At 42.2% G+C, this 24984-nt stretch overlaps 1 protein-coding gene and 2 pseudogenes across 3 annotated transcripts in view; 1 reads left to right on the top strand and 2 right to left on the bottom strand.

The window, feature by feature from the left end:
• Positions 1-24984, top strand: part of phf2 (PHD finger protein 2) — a 169440-nt gene that overhangs the window by 47916 nt on the left and 96540 nt on the right. For 2 of the 3 annotated variants that reach the window (XM_088309285.1, XM_088309284.1), the window contains 2 exons: positions 4531-4872; positions 20218-20334. In XM_088309285.1, coding sequence (XP_088165411.1) covers positions 4531-4872; positions 20218-20334 — 459 coding nt within the window. The remainder of the gene's footprint in view (positions 1-4530; positions 4873-20217; positions 20335-24984) is intronic. The other variant, XM_088309286.1, reaches the window with a different exon arrangement.
• On the bottom strand, positions 7959-9600 carry LOC148328367 (uncharacterized; annotated as a pseudogene).
• Positions 11401-20155, bottom strand: LOC148328368 (uncharacterized; annotated as a pseudogene).

Raw genomic sequence — 24984 nt, forward strand, 5'->3', positions numbered from 1 at the left:
CCTTTAAATAGCTATAACGTCTCTCCAGGCACTCAGCTGAGCAGGACTCCTCTGCAAGGTTCACCTCAGTAGCTCTAAAAGCATTATCAATATTGTATTTCATCCCCTTCTTACTACAGGTAGAAATTTAGAGTGACACAGTGGCTCCCGTTACCTGTACTACCCTCTGTCTAATAGTTATTCGAGATCAGACTTATTGCTGTCCGGTGAGGTTTAGCTGGCAAACAGCTGTAGCCAAAATGAGCCGTCATCCAATACTGCATGGGTATCTATGTATTTCCTCCCATTATGCAAATGGACTGGCACAACTTTTAGCGTCACTCTGCCTGAGTGAGTTGCTTGATCAATGTAAACAACACTGGGGAAGGTACTTACAGTCAGTATATTTTCAGTTGACCTACTTCATGCATTATGTAAAAGGTTTTCTTCAGTGTACATTTATCTGGTGAATTTCCTCTGCCACATTTCCAGCATTTTCTCTTTTCCCTGATCCAATGTTAATGTTGCTTCACTTGTAAGCTTTGTGAACTCACCATGCATCTTGGTTGTTGCAGTATGGACAGTAGGGTTTGAATCCATCCCGCTTGGTTTGAGGTGGAAGAGCTGACGCTGGATGTCTAACAGAGGGCTTTACACTCTGGTTGCTTCCTAGTAGCACTGCTGTGGACATAGATTTATGCTGTCTACTGGCCTTTCTCACCTTATTGTCTGTATTACTGGGCTCAGTAGTGTTTGTTCCTTTGCGACAGGATACCTGCAGCGTTTGTTCTTTCCGTTCGAGCAACTCAGCTAAATCGGGCAGAGTGTATGTCTTATCACTGACACTCTGAATTATTCCCCCATTAAAACACTGCTCTGCAAATGAGTCTCGCAAGTAAGGTGGTAACTTAGTGAAAAAGGTGTCAACGTGTGAACCACAACACAGTTAGAATGATCAGGGAGCTTCCATATTGCTTAGCATACCCACAAAAGTGCCAATTGCAACTGCAAAGTTTTCAATGGCCTCATTGTCACTGACATTTCTCCGCGCACCAGCTGTCGGGGCTGGGCATTCCTCATCTGGAGGGCAGTCATGGCACTGGTGTATGGGGTGGCACTGTTAATATACTGGAGTTGAGTCACCGTGGAAATGAGAAATAGTTTAGTAAATCAACCTTTAAAAGCCAAACTCACTCTAATGCGTGTTCGTTTTTTGTACTCAAGAAGAAAAGGGTCAAATAAAGACTCAACAACTGATTAGAGTTCCGATATTTAGTTTCTTCAATTTCTGGAGTTCAGGAAATAGTACAAAGACAGATATCTGGGCGGCTTTTCTTAATCTCACGAGAAACTGCACTCGGGCGAGCACAGTCGAAAAATGCGCACTATCTTTCAGCCCAGCTTCAGTTTTTATAGGAGTTTTTTTATGTCAAGGGTAATGTAGGTTGAATCGGTTGAATTGGTCGTCCTCGCTCCCTCACACGGCACGGGTCCATGTCCAAGGGAAGGTCCTCCCCAGGTTAGTCATCGTCTGGATAGTTGATTCCCGTCTGGTCACCAAGACTGGCATGCCAAGGCTGGCGTTCTCCGGCGGGCAGTCTCTCCGTCTCTCTCCCCGCTGGCATTCCTCTGTAATCTTGTCGGTGTGCATGTGTATGCAGGTATACGTGTATGTGCAGGTGTATGTATGTGTCTGTGTATGTGCAAGTGTGTATGTGCGTGTGCTCCGATCTCCAATTGTTATGTCTTTCGGAATGTGTTTTTTGCGATAGCGTCTGTGTGAGTCCTCCAGTGCCCAATTTGGTATGTTTGCATCTCTACAGCCAATGTGAAGAATGTGCTTCGTCGTCTTTGTCCATGAAGTGCTGTGAATGTGAGGGCAGCTCATGGAAATGCTATGTGTGCAAATCTGTTCTCACTACTGAGAATTTCAATAAAGTTCACACATTTAGACCAAGTACTATTAATTTTGCATATGAGAATAATATAATAAATCAGTAAACATCAGGCCTACAATCCCAGTCATTCTTGTGACCCGTGCTTCTAGTTTCATTTGTCCCGTATGTGTTTAAAATAATGCCAGTAATCGTAATGCAATCCTTCAATACCTCTTAGATAGCTGCACTGCTGCAGGGAATGTCAAATGGTCCAGAAGAACTTAATATTTGTAGTCTTCACTTAAATGGCTGTGAGGTGTAATCAAACTGTCAAAAACTTTCTTGAGCATGATAAACTCTCCCTCCCTGAGCTGAAGATGGACAGCTTTGGCTTGGGAATACCAAATGAGTATGCAATGGCCATCTCCGTCATGTTGGGTGTATTCACACTGGCAGGAAGCTGACAGGGCTGGGATTGCTGCTGATGCGATGCTGCATAGGGAGTGTATATAGAGGGATATACAGTCTGTGGCTTGGGAAGAGATTGGTGCAAAATAGGATTTTGAGTAAATTGGCACACTGTCATCCCAGTAGGAGCAGTTACAGGCAGTGTAGATACACCAGGAGGTGTCGGATCGTATGGAGATGGCAGCAGAGCAGCAATAGCATAATCTACAGGAGGAGGAGGAGGAGACGGAGGCCAGTCGTCTTCAGGCTCTGTGGGCGGAACTGGGGCTGCTGAAGGGAGTGATGCAGGAAGTACAGGAGGTACATGATAGGTGGAGAGTTGCTGAGGAAACTGGAGCGGAATAACTTGTTCCTGAGTACATACTGGAGATTGTGCTTCTGGAGTGATACTTGTCCCTGGTGTTGAGTGGATTCTCTCAAGCTGAGGGTGGCTGCTGTACTGAGCTTGCGCTACAGCATAGCAGGCAGCATATAGAGCCAAGCTCAGTCATTCCTTGGATATGAAGTCAGTCTGATGGCACTCCTCTCCCTTTCTAGCTCTCGCATCTGTTGGCTATGGCCTGCCAAAGTGCCTTTAAATGCTTTTTTTTATGTCTCCAGTGTTCTCCGCTGGCCAATAAGCAGGTGCGGACGTAGCAGACCCTCTATCTGGGCTTGGTGACACTACATATCATGGCGATGGATGTAATGTTGGGGTCACTGTGGATGATTGAAGACGTAGCTAAGTTCAAAGTCCTCCAGATGTCTAGAAAATGGATGGATGGATGTTAACTATTGCAGTTAAGGTCAACCCAATGAATCAAAGTTTCAGTTTCATCAATAATGGCGACAGGGTAAAGGCAGCAAAACTTAATGACGGCATTGGGATAATCGCGCCCAGAAATTAGAAATCACACACAGAACTATTATGAACACATTGAACACATTTACATTGTTGTACTTAAAATGTCAATTACGCTCAACTTGAATTGGCACGGTAACCACTTACTATAATGTGCATGTCTTCTTGGGTTCAGTAGTGACATAAAAGATATCTCTTAAAAGCGCACCAGGGAAATTTGCACAGGTTGAGTTATCTCAGTGATTCTCAAATAGGGGGGCATGGTGCTATGCCGAGGGGGGCGCGTGGGACCCTGGGGAACATGCTTTTTTCCCGCTGTAGTACGGCTGAACGATGCATCGTTTTGGGACCAAAAAAGGCGATCTCAAATAACGCGAGTTTGTGCTCATCAAAGCTGTTTGTGCCCCTGGTTCACGCAGTAGGTCACGCAGTACTGATTAAAAAAAAAAGCGTCGCCCTGTTGCTCGTTGTCCCGGAAGTGATTTCTTTCGCCGCTACTTAAATACTCTGCGCCACGCTATCTTGTGCCGCAGCAGAACGGTCTTTATTTGAACTATCTGTAAGTCTGTGCACTGCAACAGCAACAAGCTACTTGATGGCAAATAAACGACTCCGCAAACAAGTAGCGTTCTCAACGAGTAGGCAAGCAAGGAGGCGCTAAGCGCGCTAAGATGAATTGCTTCGATGTATGCGCGACTTTTAACGGAAGTCTGACTCGAACCGCGTTTGGGCGGACAGCCAACAGCTATAAACAGAAATGTTGTATTGCAACCATTACGTATCTAAACATAAAATAAGACGACAGCTATGTTAGCAATTTAGCAGACGCTCTCAGGCTGGAACGCGGAAATGGCTGACGTCATCACGACGAAGAGGTTCAACGTCAAACGTATTGCAAACATAAAAAAAAACGTATAGTAAACATTAAAACTGTTGCTTTATGTTATTTATATAGAATTTTTGTTTAAAATCCCCCTGGCTCGTTTTGTCTTTTCTATATTATGTACATATTAATAACTGTTTGGTCTGTTCACGTTAATAAAGTAAAAAAAAACAAAAAACATGGTAAACATTTATCATCTAAATAGTTGCACAGCAGTACTGAGTTTTGAGATTCTCACAATAATCGTTCTCAAAATGATTTTATTTTTTATCAATTTAGCTTTGTTAAGGGATATTTTGTTGACAATCTAACATCAATATACAAAGAACATGTACATTAGTACGAAATGTAAAAACATTGGTGGTGGGGGGGGCGTGAATTGTTTTCTTCTTGGTAGGGGAGGCGTGACCGGAAATAATTGCGAAGCATTGATTTATCTAAAGATTATGATTATTCAGTTGTTGCCCTCTTTTTGTCTCTAGAATATGACTAAAGTCATCAAGAGTGAGGTGCCATTGGGGGATCCTTCATCACCCCACTCTGATCCTGAAAATTCTGTTTCACCGGCTCAGATACCCTCACAGAGCTTTGAGATAGTCAGGAAGAAAGCCTTGAACCCCCCTAAACCTCATAGGCCATACAAACCCCCAAAGATGACCAAGGCTGCAAAATCTCTGAAAACACTAAAGGCCAAAGACGGAGAGAAGAAGAAACTTATAAATATACAAGATTCACCCCCTCCACCGAAACACTCCAGTTTCAAAGCTCTGGAGTCCCATGCAAAGGATATTTTAAGTAAGATGGAGTGGTCAAAGAAGGCAAAGGTAAGCACATTGGCAGATGAATATTGACAATTGTATTGTATAAGTACATTAAACACATTGTATATGTGGAGTTTGCATGTTCTCCCCGTCCCTATTGAGTTTTCTCCGGGTACTCCGGTTCCCTCCCACATTCCAAAGAAATGCATGGTAGGTTGATTGAACACCCAGTCATATCGGGGTGTGAAATTCATTTAAGCTCAGGGGCTACATGTAGGGAAATCTATTAGAGTCGACCGGACAAGTAAAATCATGATCTATAACATAAAACCATTAATTTGACGCAGATGCTGCGGCCTTCCTGTTTGGAGTTTGCCTGTTCTCTGCGTGACTGAATGCATTTTCTCCAAGTATTCCGGTTTCCTCCCAAATTCCAAAACTATGCATGGTAGATTGAATGAGGGTGAACGAGGATGGTTGTTAGTCAATGTGTGCCCTCCGATTGGCCGGTATACTGCCAGGTGAGCTGGGATAGGCTCCAGCACGCCCGCGACCCTGTATATGCATGTAGAAAGATAAAGACAAAGTTAAAAGGTGTCCTTTAATAGTCCCACAATGGGGAAATTTGCAATCTGTATATATATATATATACACAGTGAACCCTCAGTTATCGCGGTTATTGGGGACCGAGACCACCCGCGAAAACTGAAAATCCGCGAAGTAGCGGCGCACCTTCAAAAATGCAAAAAAAAAAAAAAATATATATATATATACGGGTAGAGAGAGAGAGAGAGAGTGAAATTCATGTTATGACAAAAAAAAAAAAAATTATTATTAAAATTTATTTTTTTATTCCCCAGCCATTATTTTTGTATTTATTCAATTACTTCTTTTTGTATTTAATTAATTACTTCGACTTTTACCTGCTGGTACGCCGTCCGGTGTGCCCTGTGAATGTTATGATCGTCCAGCAGAGCTGTACTCTCCAAACGCAGACACGGGGAAAAAGGTGTTGATACAAAGATATTTATTATAATCACAATATAGTCAGTATCCAATTACAATCTAGGACTATGAGGGTCTATCGGCTATAATATATATAATACCAATCTATCGGCGGAAAGAACGTAAAGCGCTGGTGGAACACTCGCACCAGGAAAAGGGAATAACGATAGAACGAAAAACGCTTGCAAAAGGCAAGGAATGACTAACGAAGATTGCTTACCACGGAAGGATAAGAGGAGACCAATCATCGACAGAAAAAGAGAACAGAAAACGAGCCGAGCTGTAGCTGATAACGAAATGAAAGAAAAACGCGACAACAAGATAACGATCGAAGTACGGGAGCATGAGCAAGTAGGATAACAATCCGACGCCAGGTAGTCAGTGTAGGTGGATTATATAGTGAGTGTAATCAGTGAGGGAATGGGAATCCGGTGCGGGGCTGGTGGGCGCGTCTCGCAGCAGCTGAAGGCATGGCGCGAGACGATCGCTGGAGGAACGCCCACACAGCTGAAAAAACAAAAACACACGCGGCATGACAGACACTGATCATGACAGTGAAATGAAAGGTGGCATTCTTCATTTATTTATTTATTCATTCATAACTGACAGCCTCGCGCTCCGCTCGTGCCCGGGCGGAAGAGGTACTCCTCTTCGGCTTAATTGTCACGCACGCCGGACCTGCTCCCCCGAAGCGTGTCTCGGTTTCATTTCGTCCCGCTCGTGCCCCGGGCGGAAGGTGCTCCTATTCGGCTTAACTGTGACACACGCCCGCCCTCCTCCCCCGGAGCTTCCATTCGGTTAAACTTAGGGGCCGCTTGACACCGCCCGTGCCCGGGGAAGGTGCTCCTCTTCGGCTTAACTGTGACGCGAGCATGCCCTCCTCCTCCGGAGCTTCCATTCGGTTAAACTTAGGGGCCGCTTGACAACGCCCCTGCCCGGGCGGGAGGTGCTACTCTTCGGCTTAACTGCCACGCACGCCGGCCGGCCTCCTCCGGAGCTCTGGTACGGTCCGAACCGCGCGAAACGTCGCCCCAAATCGTGCCCGGGGGAACGTGCTCTTCTTCGTCCACTCTCCTCTTCGCCCACGCTCTTCTTTGGCGCACGCCGGCCGTCTAACCGCTCCAGCACCCCGTCGTGCCGCTCGGCGAAACTACAATGCCCCCAAATATTTTTTAGACCCGCGAAGCACTGAACCCGCGAAAGGTTAACCGCGAAGTAGCGAGGGTTCACTGTATATATATATATATATATATATATATATATAAGGGCTGCACGATATTGGATAAAGTCGTCAATTTTATTTGTATAGCCCTGAATCACAGACAGTCTCAAAGGGCTTTACATAACCACAATTGACATCCCCTGATCGTAACCCCTAGGAGGGTAAGGAAAAACTGAAAACCCCATTAGGGGAATGGTGAGAAACCTTGAGAAGGGACCACAAATTGGGGAATCCCCCTTCCAGGATGACCAGGCTGCAATGGATGCCAAGTGGGCAACATATGACACGTAAAATGATGCTATCCAGTTAGCTGAGATAATGAAAGAGTCAATCAAATGAAGTGCTGCAGGAAGATGACTTCAGTGGAGCGGGTCCTCGTCCAGGGCCGTAATCTCCATGACAGCACCTCCGAGGATGAGGTCAGCCTTCGATCTTGTACCGGTCAGTTGCTGTAGAATCACAACAGCCACTTCCAAGTGAATCACCATCACCTAATTCCCAAGCCGGGGAACTGGGAACAGAAAAAAAAAGAACAGAGGTAGTGAACGGGCCAACAAGGAAATATAAGTAAATCAGATGAGGCGCTGCATGAAGATGATTTCGGCAGAGCAGGTCCCTCCCAGGTTAGTCAGTGCCGTAATCTTCATAGCGGGTCACCATCACCTAATTCCCAAACAGGGGAAGAGGGGGCAGAAAAGAGAAGAAGTGGCAGTAAACAGGCCAACAAATAATTCGATTAGATGCTACAGTATATAAATTGATCAAATGACGCGCTGCAGGAAGACGACATCAGTGGAACAGGTGCCTGCCCAGTTGGTCAATGCCTCAAACTTCCTAGCGGGTCACCGTCACCTAATCCCCCAGGAGGGCAGAGGGGGCAGAAAAGAGAAAAGAAGCGGCAGTAAACAGGCTCACAAATGGTTCAACTAAATGCACAAGTGTATAAATGCGTCTTTAATCGTGTTTTGAACATTTCTACTGAGGTGGCGCCTCTAACATCTGTGGGTAGTGCATTCCAAAGCATTGGTTCCCGAATAGAGAACGCTCTAGAACCTGCGGACTTCTTTTTGGCTCGCGGGATCACTAAAAGACCAGCATTTTGTGAGCGAACGTTTCGGGACGGAACAAGTACCACGAGGTCAATGAGATAGGAAGGTGCTAGGCCGTGCAATATTTTATAGGTAAGTTGCAAAACTTTAAAATCACATCTCAAGTGGACTGGAAAGCCAATGCAAATTGGCTAGTGTCGAGGTAATATGATCGAATTTTCTCGTTCTAGTCAGGTGTCTAGCTGCTGCATTTTGAACTAACTGCAGACTTTTAATACTAGACATGGGGAGACCCAAGAGCAAAACGTAAATCATCAAGGCGAGACGTAACAAACGCATGGATTAAGATTTCTGCGTCAGTAATTGATGGAATTGGACAAATTTTAACAATATTGTGCGGATAAAAAACGCAGTTCTAGTAATATTTTTAATGTGCATTTGAAACGACAGTAGCGTCAAATATAACAGAGATTTTTTTTGTTGAATCCCTTTGGGCAGTATTACATTTATCGACACTCAGAATGGTGTCTTTGAAAAGGTGCTGATGACGTGCTGGTCCAATGATCAGCATCTTGGTTTTATCTGAGTTAAGACGCAAAAAATTGAAAGACATCCATTGTTTAATCTCGGCAAGGCATGCCTCTAATTTATAGCAATTAGCGGATTTGTTATATCCAGCGGCATATATAGTTGCGTATCATCAGCATAACAATGAAAACTAATGTTATATTTACATATAATATCACCAAGCAGTAGCATGTTGATACTAAACAATAGAGGTCCAAGTACCGATCCCTGCGGAACTCCACATGTGATCTTACAAACATCAGAAGTCGCATTGCCATGAATTTTACGGTGCGTCCTCTCTGACAGATAAGAAGTAAACCAAGAAAGCGCTGAGCCTGAAATCCCAACACACGTTGCAAGGCGTTTTAATAATATGTTATGATCAACGGTGTGAAAAGTGTCGCTAAGATCGAGTAAAAGTAATATTGATAAGGTGTCGGCGTCCAGAGCTATGAGATCATTAGTAACATTAGCAAGGGCCGGCCGGCTCAGCAGAGTGGTCGGCTCTAAAACCTGATTGGAAAGGTTCAAATTCATTATTCGCGGTCATATATTCATTAAGTTGACTTTTTCAAGAATTTTTGCAATAAACGGAAGATTTGAACCCGGCCTATAGTTGTTGAGACACTCTGGGTCGGGGTTTGGCTGCTTAAGTAGCAGTCGGATAACGGCGGTCCTAAAAGCTGCTGGTACTATACCCGTAGTAAGGGAATTATATTTAAAACAGACAGTCCTAGGGTCTTAAACAGTTTCTTTAATTAGTTAGCCAGGAAGCGGATCGAGCACACAAGTTGTCGGTTTAGCAGCACTAACCAATTTTGTTAGGCTTTAATGAGATTTTTTTAAATTGAGATCAGGTTGTCGGACGGTTATCAGCACTAATGCTCCTATTAACACCATTAATCGCGGAATTCAGCGGGATTTTAAGGACAGCGTCTTCAATCTCATCACGAATGCACTGAAACTTCTGAGTAAAGAATTGAATGAAATAGTGAGCTGAATAGGAAGAGCTATATGAAGTTGGCTGCTGTTGTGCTAGCATTGCTACAGTATCAATGAATATTTAGGGTTGTTTTTATGTAAGACAATTAATCTAGGGAATACAGTGAACCCCCGCTACTTCGCGGTTCACCTTTCGCGGGTTCAGTGCTTCGCGGGTCTAAAAAATATTCGGGAGCATTGTAGTTTCGGAGAGCGGCACAAGGGGGCGCTGAAGCGGTTAGACGGCGGGCGTGCGCCGAAGAGGAGAGTGGACGAAGAAGAGAGTGGACGAAGAAGAACAGGTTCCCCCGGACACGATTGGTGGCGACGGACACGATCGGGGGCGACATTTTGCTTCGTTCGGGACCGTGCGTGAGCTCCGAAGGAGACCGTCCGGCGTGTGTGGCTGTCAAGCCGAAGAGAAACAACTTCCGCCCGGGCACTCGCGCGGCGACATTTTGCTTCGTTCGGGACCGTGCGTGAGCTCCGAAGGAGACCGGCCGGCGTGTGTGGCTGTCAAGCCGAAGAGAAACAACTTCCGCCCGGGCACCGGCGGAGCGCGAGGCTGTCAGTTATGAATGAATAAATGAATAAATAAATAAATGAAGAATGCCACCTTTCATTTCACTGTCATGATCTGTGCCTGTCATGCCGCGTGTGTTTTTGTTTTTTCAGCTGTGTGGGCGTTCCTCCAGCGATCATCTCGCGCCATGTCGTCAGCTGCTGCGAGACGCGCTGATTACACTGACTATATTGTGATAATAAATATCTTTGTATCACCACCTTTTTTCCCGGGTCTGCGTTTGGAGAGTCCTGTTCAATCCTCCAGTTCTGCTGGAGGATCATAACATTCACAGGGCACACCGGACGGCGTACCAGCAGGTAAAAGTCGAAGTAATTAAATAAATACAAAAAGAAGTAATTGAATAAATACAAAAATAATGGCTGGGGAATAAAAAAATAATAAGTTTTAATAATAATTTGTTTTTTTGTTATAACATGAATTTCACTCTCTCTCTCTCTACCAGTTTTTTTTTTAAGCATTTTTGAAAGTGTGCCGCTACTTTGCACCTATATATATTTATATATATATATATATATATATATATATATATATATATATATATATATATATATATATATATATATATATATATATATATATATAGGTGCGAAGTATATGTATATATATACACAGTTTTTTTTTTTTGTTTTTTTGTTTTTTTTAAGTTGCGACGCTACTTCGCGGATTTTCAGTTTTCGCGGGTGGTCTCGGTCCCCATTAACCGCGATAACCGGGGGTTCACTGTAATTAGTTTTGGCGAAATCGAGTGCGGAAGACCTCAAGTTTGGTCGCACGCCATTTGCGCTCAAGCTTCCTACTTGATAGTTTAAGTATGCGCGTTTCCTCTGTAAACCACGGAGTAAGCCTCTTTGGACGAGTTTTAGTTTTTAAAGGTGCTACGGAGTCAAGCGCATTTAACAGAGTGACATTAAAGTTGTTTGTGAGATCATCAATCGTGCCAATATAATTAAGAAACAAAGCGGTTGCTGAAGTGAGTAGCTCAGAGAGCGCAGCGGTGGTTGAGGAGCTAATATTGTGGCTACTATAGCTTTGATTGTGGTCAGAACGATGTCAATGAGCCAAGACTTCAAGTTTAATAAAGTAATGCCCAGACTTAGCAGTAGTACATGGTAATACGATTACTTTTGAGGATGCTAAGCCTCGGGTTAATACCAAATCTAACGTATATTTGTATGCGTCGCTTAATTTTTATTTTTATTTTTTATTATTTGTGTGAAACCAATCATATCAATTATTGTCTGAAACGCCACGGTAAGTGGTTCCGTCGGGAGATTTATATGAATCTTGAAGTCGCCCATGATAAGTATATTATCCGCATGAGTTAGCAAATCAGCCACAAATTCAGAAAATTCATCTAAAAAGCCAGAGTACGAGCCGGGGGACGGTAAAGAACTGCAAGATAAAACAGCAGCACGGCTGTGGAACGCATAATGAGAACTTCAAATGTTTTAAACGAATTGCTAGAACGAGGACTAAGTTTTAGATTAGATTCGGAAATGAGGGCTACACCCCAGCCTTTCTTAAAAGAGGGCGCGCAACATGTGAGCTCATGAAGTTTGGAGGCAAGGCCTCATTTAGCGGTAAAAACTGATTTGGTTTTAACCAGGTCTCGCAAAGACCAATCACATTAAGATTATGGTCTCTAATAAGCTCATTAACTAACAGGGCTTTTGATGAGAGTGATCTAATATTTAAAAAAATTAGTTTCAATAAAATAGATTTATCTAAATCAGGCCACATGCGGCCCGTTAAACGTTTTAATCCAGCCCGCCGAACTTTAAAAAAATTAAATGAATAAACCTTTTTAATGTTTTATTTTCAAAATACTGTGGTTTTTCAAAGACATATATATTGTTTTAATGCTTTTATTCACTTTCATTTAAAATTAAATGTATTGTTTTTCTCCGATGAGGTGAGGTTAGGTTCAAACGGCATATCGTGCAGGCCTAATATATATATATATATATATATATATATATATATATATGTATATATATATATATGTATGTATATGTATATATATATATATATATATATATATATATATATACATATACATACATATATATATATATATATATATATATATATATATATGTATGTATATATATATGTATGTATATATATATGTATGTATATATATATGTATGTATATGTATGTATATGTATGTATATGTATGTATATATATATGTATATGTATATGTATATATATATATATATATATATATATATACACACAGTGAACCCTCGGTTATCGCGGTTAATGGGGACAGAGACCACCCGCGAAAACTGAAAATCCGCGAAGTAGCGGCGCACCTTCAAAAATGCTTAAAAAAAATATACAATATATATAATAAATATATAAATATATATATATATATATATATATATATATATATACACGGGTAGAGAGAGAGAGAGAGAGAGTGAAATTCATGTTATAACAAAAAAACCAAATTATTATTATTATTATTTTTTTATTCCCTAGCCATTCTTTTTGTATTTATTTAATTACTCCGACTTTTACCTGCTGGTACGCCGTCCGGTGTGCCCTGTGAAATGAAAGGTGGCATTCTTTATTTTTTTATTTATTTATTCATTTTATTCATTCATAACTGACAGCCTCGCGCTCCGCTCGTGCCCGGGCGGAAGAGGTGCTCCTCTTCAGCTTAATTGTCACGCACGCCGGACCTGCTCCCCCGAAGCGTGTCTCCGTTCGGTTGAACTCGGTTTCATTTCGCCCTGCTCGTGCCCCGGGCGGAAGGTGCTCCTATTCGGCTTAACTGTGACACACGCCCGCCCTCCTCCCCCGGAGCTTCCTTTCGGTTAAACTTAGGGGCCGCTTGGAACCGCCCGTGCCCGGGGAAGGTGCTCCTCTTCGGCTTACTGTGACGCGAGCATGCCCTCCTCCTCCGGAGCTTCCATTCGGTTAAACTTAGGGGCCGCTTGGAACCGCCCGTGCCCGGGGAAGGTGCTCCTCTTCGGCTTACTGTGACGCGAGCATGCCCTCCTCCTCCGGAGCTTCCATTCGGTTAAACTTAGGGGCTGCTTGGCACCGCCCGTGCCCGGGGAAGGTGCTCCTCTATGGCTTAACTGCCACGCACGCCGGCCGGAGCTCTGGTACGGTCCGAACCGCGCGAAACGTCGCCACCGATCGTGTCCGGGGGAACGTGCTCTTCTTCGTCCACTCTCCTCTTCGCCCACGCTCTTCTTCGGCGCACGCCGGCCGTCTAACCGCTCCAGCGCCCCGTCGTGCCGCTCGGCGAAACTACAATGCCCCCGAATATTTTTTAGACCCACGAAGCACTGAACCCGCGAAAGGTGAACCGCAAAGTAGCGAGGGTTCACTGTATATATGTACATGTATGGGAGGTGCAACAACACGTGTGTCTGTATTGAACACGGTTCGGTGCGCACTGAATCGAACAATACACAAAATGTTAGGACGACGAGGAGCAGCGCTGTCTACTCTGCTTTTTTTATGCTGGATTTGCGAGCGCAGACCCATTCACTGTACGTTACTGCCCCTCCCACATTCATTTTGGCCCAAACTGCATGGGAAGCTCGCTAGCGGTTGCAACATGGCTACAAGCATACCTGAAGTGGAAGAAGATCCACCAAACTTAACGTCTAGCGTTTGGAAGTAATTGTTTTCCCTGTTAAGTATGCACCAGATGGAAACATGGCGTGGGCTACAACTTCAACAGTATGTGTCATACAACGCTAACTATGTTGGTGGAAGTACAACAACCATGGTAACACATTTACGCAAACATCACTTCAATTTGGAAATGTGTGGAACGTTATAAAGTTCCTAAGCGGACCGATTTCACCAATAGTGCAATTCCTGATTTGTCAAATTAGCAACGGCTTTCTCAGCAGCCCCCGCTGCGCCAGCTGACCGTTAAGGCACTTTACATCACTGACGAGTGAGACATCAAATGCAACCTTATTCAGACACGGCTGCTTGAATCTCACACGACCGATGATTTAAGTAGAAGTCTGAAAGAAGTTGCGGTGGTTGGAAATTAGTGCGCCCAAACGCAACTATGCCTGTTTTATTTTATTTATTTTAAAATATTCTGGAGTTGTACAATACACTGCAATACATCTTTATTTGTATACAAAGTACTGTTGTTTAAAAAAATATTTAAGGGATAGTGTTTATTTTTTGCCTTTACTGAAAATACAGTCAAGCACCCAAGATGATAGACTACTGTATTTGGATGAGTTTTGTGTTACAATGATTCAAATTAAAAAAAAAAAAGAAAAAAAAAAGATGTTTCAAATAATACACTATTAAGAAAGATAATTGTTTTTTTTATGTATACTCGACTGATAAAAATGGATTAGGCCAGAAGAGAAGGTCTTGGCGGGTCCCGTCCGGTGGGCGACCCAGAGGCCAGAAACGAGGGTCTTGGCGGGTCCAGTCTGTTGGGCAACCTGGAGGCCAGAAGAGAGGATCTTGGCGGGTCCTGTCCGGTGGCGACCCGGAGGCCAGAAGAGAGGTTCTTGAGGCGGCCAGTCTGGTGGCCATCCTGTAGGACAGGCAAGAGTGTCTTGGCGGGGCCAATCCAGTGGCTGTCCAGGAGGCCAGGCGAGAAGTGCGGGCGGCTACAGGGATTGTGTCACCAGAGCAGAGTTAGTGTAGCTGCAGGGCTTCCACTGCTGGGGCAAGGTCGGATGCTGGCCACAGGGTTTGAGCAGCCGCAGGAAGGTTGGAGGGCAGCTGCGGTGCCTGCGTAGCTGGAGTAAGGTCAGAGGGCGGATGGGAGGCCTGCGCCCCCTGAGGAAGGTCAGAGGGCGATCACGGAGCCTGTGCCGCCCGAGGAAGGTCTGAGAGCGGCTGTGGAGCCTGCGCCACCTAAGAAAGGTCTGAGGGTGGCCGTATAGACTCTGTCGCCTGAGCGAGGTCAGAGGGTGGCCGGGGAGCCTGCGCTGCCTGAGGAAGGTCTGAGGGCGGCCACGGAGCCTGCGCCGCCTAAGGAAGGTCTGAGGGTGGACGCAGAACTTGGACCGCCAGAGGAAGGCCAGAAAGCGGCTGTAGAGCTTGCGCCGCCTGAGGTAGGCGCGGCCGCAAGGCTTGCGCTGCCAGAGCAGAGTCTGAGGAGGGCTGCAGAGCTTGCGCCACTGGAGCAGTGTTAGGTTCTGGGGAAGCAGAGGAGCCTGCTGCTGCAGAGATGCAAGCCGCGGGGCCTTGCCTCATCAGCCTGCCACCATCGAGGATGGGAAATACAAGAGACACGAGAGGTCGCAAATATAAAGGGTCTGGGGAAGGTAAACTGGAAGGAACAGTACTATGCGAAGAAGTACGCAGTGGACGAGGTGACGTGAAAGGCAGGGAGTGAAGTGACTTGGGAACAGGTTCGGAATGACGCAACTTGGAAAACATGGGATCAGGGGAGGAACCAGAATCTTTACTTGGGCGTCTCCGTCGACCACCCCGTGGAGGCCCCGTGTAAATTGCCAACCGGGGACCCAAATAGGGGCCGAAGGGAAGGGTTCAGGGGTGGACACTAAGGGTGCAGGTTTCTCGTTGATACAACTTGGAAAAAGCGATATTCCTGGAAGAACCTTTATTTGGGCGTCGACAATGGCCACCCCGCGGAGGTCCCGGGTAAATGGCCAAGCGGGCACCCCCATAAGGGTTCTAAAGGAAACATTTTATAAAGATTGACTAGGGCTTAAATAATGACTGGGAAAAGGATCAGAATGAGAAAGATGTTTAACTAATTCTTTGCCATCTTCATAATCTCATGTAAAATCGGACTCTAAAAACAAAATATCGGGCGGATAAAGATTATTCACGCATAAAAAACAACTACAAGTAGATGCAACAGGTGAGAGAGGCGAGGCGTAAAAGACAGAGCTTACACGAAGGGTGTGAGAGTGGTCGGCAGGCTGAGGGCGGTAGCCGGCAAACGGGGGCTTGTGACGGCCTTTGCGACCCATTGAGGAGGAGCGACAAAGGGATTGCCCGGTGAAAAGGTGAAGGAGCATCCAGTGAAACGATTACTTTTTGAGATTGAAGGATGTTTAGGACTAGGTGGTAACGTTTTCGGCTTGATGGGTTCCGTCACGTGAGGATCGGGATTCGGACACAGAAGCAGACAGGAGTGGTTGTGGCGACGTAAAAGTCTTTATATACAAAAATTCCAAGTAACAACAAGCAGGCCTGGATTCAGAACATGGAAGTACAATATTATTTCTTTTATGGTGCCGTTTTTTTTAATATGTTCCACAGCAGAAAATGAGTCAGGTATTGCTACAATTGATTTAATTAAATGTAAAATGTTGACTTTTGAGTTTAAACAATTGTTAGTAGCTTCAATAAACTATAAATTAAAAAAGAATTGTCTTAAAATATCGAACCATTAAACTAATGTACCAAACCGAACCGTGAATGTTGTGTATTGTTGCACCCCTAGTATATATATGTGTGTGTATATATATATATATATATATATATATATATATATATATATATATATATATATATATATATATATATATATGTATATGTGGGTGTGTGTGTGTGTATATATATATATATATATATATGTGTGTGTGTGTGTGTATATATATATATATATATATATATATATATATATATATACACATACATATATATGTGTGTGTATATATATTTATATATAATATATATCTATATATATATATATGTATCCATCCATCCATCCATCATCTATACCGCTTCTCCTCACTAGGGTCGCGGGGGGTGCTGGAGCCTATCCCAGCTATCTTCGGGCAGTAGGCGGGGGACACCCTGAACTGGTTGCCGGCCAATTGCATATATATATGTATACGTATATATATGTATATCTCTAATCTCGTTGCACTCTTGAGTACAATGACAATAAAGGGATTTCTAATTCTATGTATATATATATATATATATATATATATATATATATACATATGTATGTATGTATATATGTATGTATGTACGTATATATATATATATATATATATATATATATACATATGTATGTATGTATATATGTATGTATGTACGTATATATATATATATATATATATACATATGTATGTATGTATATATGTATGTATGTAGGTATATATATATATATATATATATATATATGTGTGTGTATATATATATATATATATATATATATATATATATATATATATAAAACATCCTGCCTGGTTCCGGCGCCAAAAGACCCCCCTTCCGAAGGAGCTCAACAGCTTCATTCCAGTGGCGCTGACGTCTCATCAGATGAAGGATAGATTGGTTTTCGTCCATCTGCGCCCACTGGTGAGCTCCTCAATGCACCCACTCCAGTTCGCATACCAGCCTGGCATAAGTGTGGATGATGGGATCATCTACCTCCTCCACACTTCACTCTCCCGCCTGTAGAAGGCGGGGAGCACTGTGAGGATCGTTTTCTTTGATTTCTCCAGTGCCTTCAACACCATCTAGCCCACTCTATTGGGAGACAAGCTGGAGCAGGCAGGAGTGGCCCACCACCTCATCATATGGGTCCACGACTACCTCACAAACCGGCCACAATACGTGAGAACACAGGCCTGTGTATCTGACGTGCTTCTCTGCAGCATTGGAGCGCCACAGGGAACTGTTCTGGTTCCCATCCTTTTCACCCTCTACACCTCAGACTACAAATACAACACCACTACCTGTCACTTGCAGAAGTTCTCAGTTGACTCTGCGCTTGTCGGCCTCATTACTGACAGAGACGATCGGGACTACAGAGAACTTCCAGTGAATATCCAGGGAAAAGACGTTGAGAGAGTCTCTACTTACAAGTACCTGGGTGTTCAGCTGAACAATAAACTGGACCGCAGCGACTACACAGATGCTTTCTATAGGCAGGGTCAGAGGATACTCTTCCTACTCAGCAGGCTGAGGTCCTTTGGGGTTCAGGCGACACTCCCCAGGAACTTTTATGACTCGGTGGTTGCATCTGTCATTTTCTATGGAGTGGTTTCCTGGGCAGGCGGCATCTTGGGCCGGGACAAAAAAGGCTGGACACACTGATGAGGAGGGCCAGCTCTGTCCTGGACTTCTCCCTGGACTCTGTGGACTCAGTGGGTGTCTGGAGGATGACGGCAAAACTATCATCAATGCTGGACAAACCAGACCACCCCCTCAATGACACTCTTTGAGCACTCCGCAGCTCCTTCAGTGATAGACTGCTCCACCCTCCCTGTGAGGAGGAGAGACTTCGTCGGGGTGGGCATTAGTGCAATTGTGCAGTCCTGGGATGCAATACACACTACTTCTGTACTTTTATCCAATGGTGTACTTATATTGACCAATGCTGTATTTTGTTTGCCATTGCAGTATTCTTATCATAACAGTATTTTTTATTGCAGTAATTTTTATCATTGCAGCATTATTTATTTCGCCTCTGTACCATGTACAGACATGTGCTTCCTTGCTCCTGTATATGTTGTAGGATGTAAGTGTGTTTATACATGGGGATTTGTGTCTATACGTTTATACAGTGTTTATTCGCTTAGGTTGCTTTTTCCTAATGTCTGCTGCTAATGTTATACATTAACGGCCACATCATGCCGCCACCTCTGTGTGGTCTATATCTTTGCTGCTGTAACACTGCAAATGTCCCCATTGTTGTAATAATAAATAAAATCTTTATCTTTATCTTTTATCATTACACACTAGGACTGTACTTTTATTCAATGGTGTACTTTTATTGACCAATGCGGTACTTTGTTTACCATTGCAGTATTTTTATCATTGCAGTACTTTTGACTCATTGCAGTATTGTTATCATTGCATTATTTTTTATCATTGCAGATTTTTTATTTATTTCCCCTCTGTACCATCTTAAGACCTGGGACAAACACTGGGACAAATATTCGTAGTTTCCGAAATACTCTATGACGGGGGCGGGGCTTCAAAGTTTTTGTTTCGTATTTCCTTTGCCACGATGGACAAAATGATGTGTAGGGGCCGAGCATCCCATCCTGGGGTCTGTTGGTCAAAAAGTCCTTAATCCAGGTGTGTGTGAGGGTGGGGAGGCAGAGAAGGTCCATTTAGTCGATGCGGATGTTTGAGATGATTGTATTAAATGCCGAGCTGCAGTCCACAAAGAGCATCCTGGCATAGCTCTGCTGTTGTTCCAGGTGGCCCTGCACAACATGCAGAGCATGAGGGCAGATGAACAGTCGAGGATCCCTCCGGTCAACTTTAGGCCAATAGACTACTAATCCATTTTATTCTAAACATGTTGGTTTTAAAAACAACCTCCTCGGACCTTGAAATTTCCTCCAGAGTGGAAGAGTGTCCAACCTCTCTTGAGAAGACTGGCACAAGAGCCCAAGCGGTCTGTGGAGGTGAGCCCAACTATATCAAGTTGCAATGTCTCTGCCTCGCACAGCAGCTCAGGCTCCATTCCTTTCAGAGAGGTTACATTCCATTTCCCAAGACCTAGTTACTGTCGCCGGGGATCTGAGCGCCAAGGTCCCTGCTTCTTGCCCCTGGCTGGCTCACAATGCACCCGCCATCTTTGGCCCCAACTACCGGTGGTGAGCCCAGGGGACACGCAATCCCCTCCACCACAGTAAGTTGATGGCTCATGGAGGGGTGCAACTAAATATTAAGTTAAAGTTACATTATTTTTCTTGAGGCCAGTTTCCATACTTGGGTTTTAAAATAATTATGTTGGACCACCAAAAAGCATTGCCTGATTTTCATGAGTTTATTTTCATTATATTTTTATTTATCACTGTACTTTTGTCAGTTATTACATTGATCACTGTGTATTATTATTGATGTGTGTCAACAGTACAGTATAGGCCTACTGGTTCCAATGCAAATACTGTATGAAATAAATGTTCTTTTACAATGATCGCAATGTTAAGTATATTGTTTTTGTCAAAAAAAAAAAAAATTGGTGAATACAGTTCATAATTGGATTTAAATGTTAGAGATTGTGTTATATAGCAAGTAATACCTTCATTTTTTTTCCAGGGCTTGAAGAATACTGTGACAATGTCAGAAAAGGAAGCATTGAAGCAAATTAATGTGGAAAGGTTTGAAATTAGGGAGCAGAATAAAATCAAGACTGAAGCAAAATGGAAGTACAAGGTGAGATATTTTTTCAATGTATTTTTATTATTTAACTTTTTTTTAAAAAATTATAAAAATTTGCTGTAGTGAAGATGTCAAAATTCAGGTCTGATGTCCTTACTTTTAATGTTTACCTATAAACTGCTTATGCTGTCAGAATATCAGTGTCACTGGCTGGTGAAATACCCACAAATATATATCTACTGTGGTCACTGATGGTGCAGTGGTACACTCGCCCGAGTTGTGTGCGGGCAGCGTGAGTTCAGTTCCCACTCAGTGACGGTGTCTATGTCTACCTTGTGACTGGCTGGCGACCAGTTCAGGGTGTAGTGCGCCTTTCGCCCGTAGTCAGTTGGAATAGGCTCCAGCACCCTCCCGCGACCCTGTACAGGATAAGCGGTGTGGATAATGACATGACATGACATTTCTACTGTATGCCTTCAACAGTTGGTGCCATTTGTAGGCAAATATGTACTGTCGGGAACATGTTTGAACATTTTTTTGCACCTTATTAATCAATCATGGTACTTAGTAATATTTCAAAGTAACTGCTGCAACATTGTGTGCATATTGGCCGACAGAAGATTATGTTTAGGTCAGAGATGGGTGACATTATAAAAACGCTTGCCGAACACACCTGATTAGTTTAAGTTGTTATAACACAAAGAGTGGTATTCCCCCCCCCCATTCAAGAACCATTGGCAGTACTTTGAAAGTCCAAGAAGTGCTTTGTTTTTTAGGGGCTTTTTTTTCGAACATGCAGTCAGAAAAACAAACAAAAAACAAAAGTCTACAATATAAATACCCTGCCCAAAACACAAATGCAAAATAGAAAAAACAACTCATATATACTGCTGGTCCGAAAAGGAGTAGGTGGAAGCCATGCTTCTTTAGACCCTACCCCAAACTTTATATTACCAACATAATGGCATTATCAAAAGTTCCAGACCAAAATACATATGCACTATACATACTCACATAAAATTTCTCCAGTCCTTGGACTTTTTTATAATGGCAATATTTTTTTGATATTGTAGATCGAAAATGTCCAATATGTGGTTCCCAGTTAATTTTCTGATCAATGATGAGGTTATTAAATTCAAACCACAGTTTAAGCGTGTTCAATTAATTTTCTATTATCTGTTGTAACTAATTTAGCTCATCACTTGGAACAAAAAAAATTGTATCACCTGCAAATAGTATATCCATATAACCACATATCCAAATAACTTTTAAGCCAATCCCATACAATGCCTCTGATAGCAATTTTATCTAACTTTGTATTATATCATGATTAATGGTGTCAAATGCTTTTTAAGTCAATGAATATACAAATTACATGTTTTTTTATTGTCTCTTGCATCTGTTATTGTTTCAATTGATTCTGTTATTGGATTTGCTGTTGATCTGTTTGTTTCTTCTGAATCCATATTGGCTTTAAGTGAAAGTACATTGTGCTGACTAAAAATGAATCTAACCTTTTAGTGAACAGTTATTCTACATTTTTGCAGAACTTTGGAAGTAATGAAACTGGTCTGTAGTTGATAAAATGGTATTTGCTTTGCAGTTTTATACAGTGGAATTACTTTAGCAATTTTCATTTGGTGTGGAAATGTGCCAACCCAGATTAATTAATTATTTATGTTAATCTCTGTACGTTAATGGTTTGGAAATCCCATTGATAGCTGATTTAAGTATGGTCAGGTCAATGTTTTTATACTCAGTTATATATCATCTAATATCTTCTTTTTAATTCTTTTCTTTTTTTTTTACTGACCCTTATAATATTAGTTAACTATTTGTTTTTTTATTTTTTAGATTTATAATCCGCATCCTTTGTTTTCAGCCATATAAACTCTGTTATTTAAGACTTTTCATGTTTCTTACAGGCATTTTGAAAACTTTTAGGCAACAAGGACGTTTTGTATATGTTTTGTATGTTTTCTTATTATTAATTTATTACTCCAATTGGACAGTATTATTATACAATGCTGTAAATATAGTAAAACATGTATCACTGTTCACATTATCTTCATTATAAACCACCACCCTTCAATTAATTTTTGAGAGCTGTAATCCTTTCATCTGTCCTTATACATCTATTTTTTGTCGATACTGTTCTTTTGGCAACTCTCAACCACTGTAAAGACTGGTAAGTGGTCACTCTCATTTATTAGTATGTCAAAAAAATGCCATGAAATTGAAATCCCCACATATAGAAATCTTTTTTGTATTGTATTGTATTTTACCTAATGTCGAGAACATGCCTTCAATCCATTCCCTAAAGTTGTCAATACTTAAACCAGGCGCTCTAAATGTCCAGCTAACTTTAACATTTCCAACCACCTGTGTCATTGCTTCCACCACATTAAATTCCAAATTGTTGTCCACATATAAAGCTACTCCTCCACCAATTTTGTTTAGCTTGTTTTTATATGAGAGTTCATAACCATAGAGCTCAAAGTTTATTCCCTTTTCTGTGTTGATCTAGGTTACAGAAATGGAATGGCTGTGAAAATATCTGTAAATAGTCCTTGATAATATTAAAGTTCGTGTATAAACGTCTACTGTTAAAGTTGATGATAGACAACGTGCCCTTTGTTTTACCTATGGGGTTGTGTTAGTTGCTCATGTTATTGCAGGTGTTATTGTTAATATTGGAAAAGAAATTCATGTCCGGGTCAATGTTCTGTTCCATGTCTAGTGGATTGTATTCAGTATGTTCCTTTACGATTGATATGTCCAAGTTCAGTTCAGTTCAGACCATATTGTTCACTGTTTTTTAGCATTATTGGTATTTGTCCAGTTGCTGCTGTTCCATTTAGTTTGATAATTAGATTGAATGTGGTCCTGACTATGTCAGTATCACATTTGGTTAGGTGATCATTCATGTAGGTGTTGGTTTCCTTTAACTTTCTTCCTTGTTTTAAAAGTGCATTTAATGTTTTCTGTTAATGAACCTTAGTATAATAGCCGGTGTGTTATCCTTTTTGCAGTTCAGTGGGTGGCATGCCTCTGTGTTATTAACATCAAATTCAATACATTTAGACTGAATAAACGTAGCCACCTGCCTCGGAGCTGCCATCAAATTCATCGGGTTCCACTCTGTTGGCAGCAATCGCCACCTGGGCGTATGAACGGGGTTTGATTCGGGCCCGGCCACAATCAAAACATTGATCCTGGAGTGATGCTCCGTCTCCTCCACCCTGCGCTCCAGGTCCACCAAATAATGATAATAATAATAAATTTGATTTTGTGGGTCTTTCTCAGCCTTTTCGATCTTTAAGGATTTCATCTCCTCCACCAGCGCAAGGATGGCTTTCTGCTGCATTTTTACAGCAGACACATCCTCCGACAAAAGAAAATTCCGACTTCCTGTCTTACTCCTCAGCTGTCAGCAACTTCTTGGGTCCCATGATGTGTCCCAGAAATTCAGCAAGCATCGAGCTTTGAAGTTTGTTTGGATACAATCTCACGAGCGACAGCTCTTCAAGTGTGACTCAGATTTCTACAAAGGGTCCAACGTTTGCTGTTTCAACTACACAAAATGGCCACGTGGCAGCGTCGGAGTGCATGACATCATCGGAGCGCGTCCAGCCAATGTTATAAAAATGCTTCTCTACCACACCTGATAAATGCGCTATATAAAAATTTTTTTTATTGTTTTGTATTGTATCAGTTTTTTTTTTTAACATTATTTTTATGAATCAACAGTGTATAACAATCCTTGACAGAACAACCGAATAAAATAAGACAATAAAGATAAAGATGTCCTTTAATTGTCCCCCAATGGGGAAATTTGAGGTGTTACAGCAGCAAAGATATAGTAATGTAGCCGTTAATGTATAAAATTTGCAGCAGACATTCATAAAAAGCATGCAAATATACACAGTATAAACGTCTATACAACATATACAAGTGAAGAAAACACCCTTATGCCTGTCCATGATACAGAGGGGAAATAAATAAAAACGCTGCAATGATGAAAAATGCGGAATGATTGAAAATACTGCAATGATAAAAGTACTGTAATGGTGATAGTACTGAAATGATGGAAAATACTGCAATGATGGAAAATACTGCAATGATAAAAGTACTGTAATAATAAAAGTACTGCAATTATAGAAAATACTGCAATGATAAAAATACTGTAATAGTAAAAGTACTGCAATGATTGAAAATACTGCAATGATAAAAGTACTGTAATAGTAAAAGTACTGCAATGATAGAAAATACTGCAATGATAGAAAATACTGCAATGATAAAATATACTGCAATGATAAAAGTACTGTGGTGGTAAAAGTACTGCAATGATAAAAAAAATACTGCAATGATAAAAGTACTGTAATAGTGAAAGTACTGCAATGGTAGAAATAATGCAGTGATAAAAGTACTGTAATAAGAATACGGTAATGGTAAACTAAATACATCATTGGTCAATATTTAATTACACCATTGGCTGAAAGTACAGTAGTCGTGTATATTGCATGCTGGGACTGCACAATTGCACTAATGCTCGCCCGTTTGTAGGCCTGATCCAATGTTCTTGTTAAAAAGTCTGACAGGAGCCGGCAGGAAGGAGCGGCGGAATCTCTCTTTCGTACAGCGAGGGTGTAACAGTCTATCACTGAAGGAGCTGTGGAGTGTTCTAAGAGTGTCATTGAGTGG

Source organism: Idiotropiscis lumnitzeri, chromosome 11 (genome assembly GCF_059441095.1).
Source record: "Idiotropiscis lumnitzeri isolate Australia: NSW breed Sydney's pygmy pipehorse chromosome 11, RoL_Ilum_1.0, whole genome shotgun sequence".
NCBI lineage: Eukaryota > Metazoa > Chordata > Actinopteri > Syngnathiformes > Syngnathidae > Idiotropiscis > Idiotropiscis lumnitzeri.